The sequence below is a fragment of the Passer montanus genome, unplaced genomic scaffold (assembly GCF_014805655.1).
Source record: "Passer montanus isolate IOZ18808 unplaced genomic scaffold, ASM1480565v1 scaffold3, whole genome shotgun sequence".
Lineage (NCBI taxonomy): Eukaryota > Metazoa > Chordata > Aves > Passeriformes > Passeridae > Passer > Passer montanus.
In genome coordinates this window covers 15,967,770-15,976,166 of record NW_024367707.1, presented here as the reverse complement: position 1 = coordinate 15,976,166, position 8,397 = coordinate 15,967,770, and the positions used below count along the sequence as shown (strand labels likewise).

The 8,397-nt window shown below is 46.2% G+C and overlaps 1 protein-coding gene across 2 annotated transcripts in view; it reads left to right on the top strand.

Annotated features, from left to right (window-relative positions):
• The first annotated feature begins 1,459 nt into the window (after positions 1-1,459).
• Positions 1,460-8,397, top strand: part of TUBGCP3 (tubulin gamma complex associated protein 3) — a 48,549-nt gene continuing 41,611 nt past the window's right edge. Inside the window, exon 1 of one of the 2 annotated variants that reach the window (XM_039714369.1) lies at positions 1,460-1,733. In XM_039714369.1, coding sequence (XP_039570303.1) covers positions 1,658-1,733 — 76 coding nt within the window. In that variant the 5' untranslated portion in view covers positions 1,460-1,657. The remainder of the gene's footprint in view (positions 1,734-8,397) is intronic. The other variant, XM_039714370.1, reaches the window with a different exon arrangement.

Below are 8,397 nucleotides of genomic sequence, written 5' to 3'. Positions count from 1 at the left end.
AGGTTGTGATGCAATTGGGCAAAATTTAATGGGTAAGTAACAAAAAAATGATTGAGTTTCAACAATCTAATGGTTGTTCCTGCCTGTATATTCCCTCATTTTGTACTTCAGAATTTTTCTTCTCCCTGGCTTTTCAGAACTTGTTCGTGAGGATGTCTGTATGTAGCACTTACGGCTATTGTGGGATTGTTGCAAAATGTGGAATATGTAAATATTTCTGAAGAAAGTGTTCTCTGATGTTTGATCTTTGTATACTTTCAAGCCTAAAGAACAACAAGAAAAGGAGATTTAATCTGTGAAACAGAGAGCAACTAAGAAGCTGTAAGTGATGTCCAGGTGGTAGAAAGACAAATTAGTTGTTGGAAGAATTGCTTTGCTAAGGTTAGGGCTCTGTACGTTTCAATGACCTCAGACCTGCGGGAGGTTAACAAAACTTGGGAAGAAGGATATACCACTGATGGTGGACACAAGGAATGCAGAATTTAGATGTCAAAAGGACATCTAGCAGAACTTTCAAGATCAAGAAGTAAATAATAAAGCAAACTCAGCAACCGTGCTGAAATCAGACTGGGTAAAACATAATTCCAGCAGGATGAAGATTGTGACCCGACTCACAGCCACTGACTCAAAAGAAGAGAAAGACTGAGAATGTGGACTAATAACGATGAGATGCAATGGAATCATTAACAGAAGATAGAATACTATTTAAGAAGAGAACTATGTAACTTGTAGCCAATAAACACTAATTCCTTTGTTTACTAAAATGCATAAACAGTAAAAAGTTTTGATAGTCGGGATGCTGTCTTTGTGAATCTGACACCCAGCACCCCTTTCAGTGCGGAACTCAATAAATCAAATACCTCAGCTCTGTGTGTGTATTGGCCTCTAGCACACTGGATGATAGAAGCAGTTTTGGCACGAGGATTACTCGGCATCCGTGCTCACATTCTGCTAGCCTCCGTCCGAAGCCCGCTGCTAGCACTCCATCAAGGCCTTTTCCGCCCCTGCCCGTGACGGCCCGAGAAGGCCTCCACCTCCTGCACTGGGTAAAGAGCTGTGCTGCAGTGAACGTGAGCGCCGGTGGAACGCCACTTCAGACACTCCGGGGCTGGCTGTGAGGCGCTTCCCAGCGCGGGGAGGCGCCGTGGCCGGGGCCGCTCCCGCTCGCCGCCCGGGGACGGCGGGACAGGTCCCGGGGATGGCAGGGCCGGTCCCGGGGATGGCGGGGCCGCTCCCGCTCGCCGCCCGAGGATGGCAGGGCAGGTCCCGGGCCAGTCTCGGTCCCGCTCGCCGCCCGAGGATGGCAGGGCAGGTCCCGGGCCAGTCTCGGTCCCGCTCGCCGCCCGGGGATGGCAGAGCAGGTCCCGGGCCAGTCTCGGTCCCGCTCGCCGCCCGGGCCCGCTCAGCGCTCCCGCCCCGGGCCCGCCCGCGCGGGGCGGCGCCTGCCCCGGAACCGCCGCGCGGGGCATTGTGGGTGCGCGGCCGCGGCTGCGGCTTTCGGCGGGTCCCGTGAAAATGGCGCCGTAGGCGGGAGCGGGAGGTGCCGCCGGCTCCCTGCGCTGCCGACCGGGCGGCGCGTCCTCGCCCCCCTCCTTCCCTCCGCCGTGCTCCGGCTCTGCCGCCCGCTCCCGGCCCCCCTCCTGCCTCCCGCGCGGCGATGGCGACTCCGGACCAAAAATCCCCCAACGTTCTGCTGCAGAGCCTGTGCTGCCGCATCCTGGGCAAGAGCGAAGGTAACGGCGTTCCCCCGCCATTCCCCCGGCGGCAGCGCTCGGAGCCCGCGGGGCTGCCCCGGCAGGGCTGCAGAGGTGCCGGGCCCCTCGGCAGGGAGCGCCGGCGGCCCCGCGGCCCGGGCTGACAGGGTGACAGGCGGGCAGAGCCGGGGGGCCGGCCGGGCACGGCGGCGGCCCTGCGAGCACAGCCCCGCGAGCACAGCCCCGCGAGCACAGCCCCGCGAGCACAGCCCCGCGAGCACAGCCCCGCGAGCACAGCCCCGCGGGGGAGGCGGCTCCGTGCCCTCCTCCTCAGGCTCCCCCGAGCGTTTGCCCGGCCCGTGAAGGCGCTCTCCTCTTCGGGGAGCGGGGCACCGGTGCCGGGGTGTTTGGGCGAAAGGGGGCTCCGTGTACGGGTTGAGGAACCTCCGTCTCCCGCCCGTGCCTGCTCGAGTGGGGCCATGGACGTGCGCCAGGTCCGCTACAGGTCCTCGGTGTCTTGATGCTGCTGTGAGCCTCCAGCAGAGGAATGAATCTCTTGTCTGTTTGCGTAAGTTTCTCCCTTGCAGTCAAGGCGAAGACTGTTTTTAGTAAGCACTCGGAGGGGTGGAAAGGAAGGCGTGCATCTGCTGAGTCTCCTTTTTAAGTTCTCTGTTTATCAGCGTGGCTCAATAGAGAAACTCATGCAGAAGCTTTTATTGCATCTTTTTTCTTGTATGAGAGACGATTTTCTCCCTTATTAGTAATGGCTGTCAAGTCCCTTATTCTCTTCTCTCTCCATGCCCCTTTATTCTGACAAGTCCCTTTAGATATTTCCAGGATAATAACTAAGACTTTTGAGCATTACCTGTTGTAAAACATTTCTAGAACATAGCAAGTGAATTATTGCTCTTTTAGGGATCTAGAAAGTGTGTAGCAAGGTGCAGATATATATGTTGTCTGTTTTTCAGACTTTGTTTCCATCTGTTGCAGACAGCATGTCATGGTCTCACACCCCATCTTTGTCTCTCAGTTGGAGAGCTAACAGTTTAATGGATGAACTGCTTGGTGAAAGAGAAACTGAAACTGGCAGCATGGCCACATCCAAAGAGTTGTAGTCGCTGTCTCAATGTCAAAATGAGGATCAGCAGCAAGTGGTGGCCCTCGGAGGTCTGCATTGGGATTGATGATGATCAATATCTTTATTAATAACGTAGACAGTGGGCTTGAGAGTGCCTTTGGAAGGTTTGCAGATGACACCAAGCTGAGCAGGTGATGTGCTGAGGGAAGGGAGTGCCATGCAGAGAGACCATGACAGGCTTGAGGAGCACATCCATGTGAACCTCTAGGTTCTGCACCTGGGTCAGGGCAATCCCCAGTATCTATAGAGAGTGGAGGATGAGTGGATTGAGGGCAGTCCTGCAGGGAAGGACATGGGGAATGGATGAAAAATGGGACATGAGGCAGTAGTGTGCATCCCAGAAAATCAGCATATTCTGAGCTCCTTAAAAAGAAGCATGGACAGTGGGTAGAGAGCAGTGATTCTCCCCTCACTGCTTTGCTTTTGTGAGACCCCATCTGCAGTACTGTATTCAGCTCTGGGGCCCCCAGTTCTGAAAGGATGTGGATGTATTAGAGCAGGTCCAGAGGAGGGCCATGGAAATGGTGAGAGGAATGGAGCACCTCTCCTCCAAAGCAGGTCTGAGAGAGTTGGGGTTGTTGAGCCTGGAGGAGGCTCTGCTCAGAGATCTCACTGTGGCCTTTCGGTCCTTAGGGCTTGTAAGAAAGACATGTTTTACCAAGGCCTAAAGTGACAAAACAAGGGGTAATGGCTTTAAACAATTATAGGGTATGTTTAGATTGGACACAGAGAAGAAAGTTTTTACATTTGGGGTTGTGAGGCACAGGAACAAGTTGCCCAGAGGAGCTGTGAATCCCATCTCTGGAATTGTTCAAGACCAGATTGAATGGGGCTTTGAGCAACCTGATCAAGTGCAAGACGTCCCTGCCCATGTCAGGAGAGCTGGACTAGATGGTCCTTGAAGGTCCCATCCAGCCCAAACCACTTTGTGATTCTGTGATTCATCTGAGAGCCTTGGTAAAGTTGGTAGGAAATGGGAATCTTTGTCTTCACTGAACTTTTGAGTTTTCCTTCACAGAAAACACTCCATGTAACTCTTTTTCAGCCTGTGTTATTCTATGATCAACAGCTGTTGATTGCTGTATTTTGTTTTTCAAAATATTTTCCTTTTCCATTGCCTGTTTAAGTCTTCTGCAAGGCAGTATTTTTTTTCCAGAATCCATAGTATTTCTGTATCTGGAATTCCTGTTGTAAGATCTTATCAGGATGTGGCAAATTTCTTCTCTTCTCCTATCTCCACCAAGTCTGCAGTAGTTTCTAAACTGTTTAATGCCTTTTGTGTTCTTCTGTAACCACATGTTTCTTTTAGCAAGTGTTTTAACTGTATTTTAAATCAGACCTCAATTCTAAGGTGCTCTTCTAGCTCTTTTTTTAAAGCTTTTACTTGTCTTTAACATTCTTTGGAAACTTTTTGCTGATACAATTGATATATGTTCTTGTTTAAGAGTATTTCAAAGATTTGTTACCAGAATTTTCAAATTATTGCGCTAGTTACTAGTTCTATTTCCAAAAACAAATTTTAAAAAATGGGAAAATAGTTTATATTGCTTTAGTGGATACCTTTTCAAGAACATTATTTCTATAATGTCTAGTCCTGTTTTCTTCATGACTCTTTTTTCGTAGATTTGCAGTCTAATCTAAACTCATCTAAGCTTGTTTCTTAGTGTTATCTAGGTGTGTGGTACTTAAAAAAGTTAAGCAGAGCATGAGATTGGAAATGGAAACCTCTGAGTATCAACTAAGTATAACTGTTGAGGTGAGATGGCTCACTTCTAGCAACTTAGGATCTAGCTTTTTTTGAAGTCATAGTGTCATTACCTCTCTGTATCTCCTGACAGGAATAATAACTTTATTTACAAGCAGTATGTGCAAAAGCATGCAAGAGAACTGGGTGGTTTTTTTTAAATGTTGAGCCTGTTTATGTTTGTTGGGATTCTGATAGTGTCACTATAAACCTTTCTATGTTTGACTAATGAAAGTGGAAATTTTGGCCAAAATCACAGTAAGTTTCTGTGCAACCTGTAGTCTGTCTATGCACTTGAGGATTATCTGAGGACTTTGAAGTGACAGCTGAAAAAAAAAAAGTGGGTTGTCTGCCACATTTATCACCCATGTTTTAATGCATGTGACAGATGGGAAGCCTGTTCTTACCCTGCTCTTTATTCCTGTGTTAGGGGGGTTGCTAGCACTGAAACCTCAGCCTTCTGAGACAGGATTCCTTTGAAGCAGTCAACTGTAGTGCTTATATTAGCTCAGCTGTGGACTTCAAATGCATAGAGACTGATAAATCAAAAATTCTGTGAAAGTATCAGTGATGAAACCTGTGTGTGGTGGTTTTTTCCCCCACCCCTTTGATATCTTTGTCCAAGGAATACATAAAACACAATGAGGTAATTTTGATCGATGAAGATGCACATATCTGAAGGCAGTAAGGAACCCACTGGACAAGCTGTTTAGCATCTCACTGTTTTTCAGGCTTGTAATTCTTGTTCCTTTCAGCAGAGAATAAGTTTGAAGTAAGGTATTAGCGTGTGGTTAGTGGTCTGTGTGCAGCTTCTTTGCTCCTTGTGTATGGTCATGTTAGGCTGCTTCGGAAAGTAATTTATGATGTTCAAGTACTCCTACAGAGTTCAGGGCCAAAAACCTCAGACACTTAAGAGATCTTTAAATTTAGTAGAGAAATCTCTAATAACAATTCAAGAAGCTGAAAACATCCGTCTTAAACCATTTGTGTAGTTAACCTGCTGTGAATGTCAAGAACAAGGTATTGATGAAATTGAATGAAATTTAATTGGTAAATAATAAAGGAATTTATGTTTGATTTAATGGTTGTTCCTGCCTGTGCATTCCCTGAGTTTCTACTTGAGAATTTTTGTTCTCCATTTTTTCCTTCTCAGCACTTGTGTGTTATGTTTGTGAGGAAGCTACATCTGGATGAGGAGATCTGTTTATATAATGGCTGTGTGATAATTTTTCACTTAAGGCTAAGGTGGGATTACTCTCCTTCTGAGTCTTCATTGTGCAATACCCTACCTGAAGTCTTCCATAAACCCATCAAGGAATTTTTTTGCTTCTGCCTGTGATGGCCTTAGAAGGCTTCCAGCTTCTCTGCTAGTTAAAGATTTATGTTGAAGTGAATTTGTGGTTTGATGGACTGTGACTTCAGGCTCTCAGTGGTGGAGCCATCTTCTCTCTCTTTCCCCTTTTGGGATCATCCCCTAAATAGAGGGCTTGCTTTGTTTCCAGAACCAGTCAGCTGCATAGGCCTAGTTCCTGGGATTTACTTTTTGCAAAAGACTGAGAAATTCATTACAAGGTCTACTGAGTGATGTGGAAGAACTGCTTAGTTGTTTGTTTGGTTTTTTTAAATTATCTATCTAAACTTTTCTTTCCCTAAAACTAGTGTTTGAAAGCTTTTTGTTGCTGTGCTCTAGCCTGTCCTCAGGAGGGGTGTAAAGCTTTGCGTGGTGCTGTGTGTCTGCAGTCAGCCACTGTGATTAGTTTGGGGTCTGTGCCCCTGCAGGTGGAGCTGCTGCTGACCTCTCTCTTCCACATGTTCTCATATTGTCTAAGAATTATTGCACTGACTTTGTATTATCTTCTGTGCTTTTCCAGGCTCTCCACTCACTTTTATACGTACACCTGGTCTTGCAGGGAGCTTGCTTACCTGTGCAGTAATTTCTATAATTTTCTTTTCCTCCCCTGTGTTTGTATGCTCCAGCTGTTTTACAGGGTTGCATGCCTCTCTCTGGACAGTGATTTTAGTCCTTCTGACAAAGAACTTCTTGTTCTTAGCTGTCTTTCACAAACTTCCTGGTAATCTTTAAAACTCTAAGAACTCTTAGTGCCTCCAATGGAAACAAATGGTATTGCTGTAAATATTCAAGCTAAATCTATTTGAATTTGAAAGCTAAGAAGACTTTTGTGTACCACAGTACTATTGGAGGTGTGCATGCTCTAGAAAGTAAAGCACTATTTCAGTGTTTGGGGAGCAGTTTGCTACCTGAAGTCCATACTGTGGCCTCAATTTAATCTCCAGAGTGTCAGTGGCAGTTTTGTTACTGCTGTTTGATTTTGGTTTTTTAAACTCTGAATTATTGGAATAGATGTTAAAATTTTATGTCTGGGGAAAAGCATAGAGTTAATTCAAAGGGTGATATGGAGGGAGTTTTACCTATGCTAGTAACAGAGCAGATGGGAGTTGACAAAAGAGGCAAAAATTCACAGTGAGGGAAAGTTCTGAAAGTGACAGAGGCAAATTATGACAGAGTTGTTGATAGTCCAGTGGGACAGTACTCAAATAAATCTGTTTACTAGCAATGCAACAAGAGCCATCCATATTAACAGAATTAAAGAATAGTTATGTTTCCTGTGCTGTGCATCAAAGTTTGTGGACAACTTCTAAGTAAGGAAAGATATGGGAGTGTGTATGGCTTGGGCTTTATTTTGTGCTTATGTTGATGTATTTTCATTTGTGGGAAAGGAGTCTGGAGACTAGAAAAACAGTTAATTAACAATAAATTTAAAGTGCTTCAACTAAAAACTTTCATCAGCAGAAGAGAAGTTTAAGATAGTTGTCTATATCAAAAGGCTGATGTAAAATCAATTTTTTTCACGAATACTTCATTCTGTTTTGTAGAGTTACAGAAAGACTTCACTTGAAGGTACCCTAAAGGTCGTCTAGTTTTAACCCTGCTGCCATGGGATGGGACACCTTCCACTATGCCAGGTTGCTCAAAACCAATCCAACATGGCCCTGAGCACTTCCAGGACAGGACAGCTTCTCTTGGCAATCTGCTGTAGTGTCTCACCATCCTCACTGTAAAGAATTTCTACCTAGCATGGTGTATAAATGTCTCCTTTTTTATTTTAAAATCGTTTCTCTTCCTTTTCTATTACTATCTGCCTATGTGAGAAGTTGCTCTCCCTCTTTTTAAGTACTGGAAGGCCACAATAAGGTCTCTGCACAGAGCTTTCTCTTCTCCAGGCTGAACAGTGCCAGCAATCTCAGTCTGGCTTCACAGGAGAGGTGCTCCAGCCCTTTGACCATCTTTGTGGCCTCCAGTGGACCTGCTCTTAACAGGTCCAAGGCTTTTTGTGCTGGGCACCCCAGAGCTGGATGCAGCACTGCAGGTGGGGTCTCATGAGGCCACAGTAAAGGAGAGAATCACCTCCCTTGAACTCCTGGCCACCTTTCTTTTGATGCAGTCCAAGGTGTGTATCAGGCCTTCTGGGCTGCAAGCACACATTGCTGCCTCATGTCCAGCTTTTCATCCATGACAACTCCCAAGTCCTTCTCTGCAGGGCTGCTCTCACTGGGTTCTGGCAGTCTGCAGTTGTCTGGGATTGCCTCAACCCAGTGCAGCACCTTGCATGTCATAACCAGGCTGGGCCTAGAATTGCACATTTCATACCCAGTGTTTTCTACAGAAACAACCAATTTTGCTCACAATGCATGTAGATTCTCCTCAAGAGCAAAATAATAGTGCTAATGGCGTTTGGCCTTCTGGTTTTTATCATTATATGCCATGTTAATGCAGTTGCCTTTTCCCCCAGGTAATACTT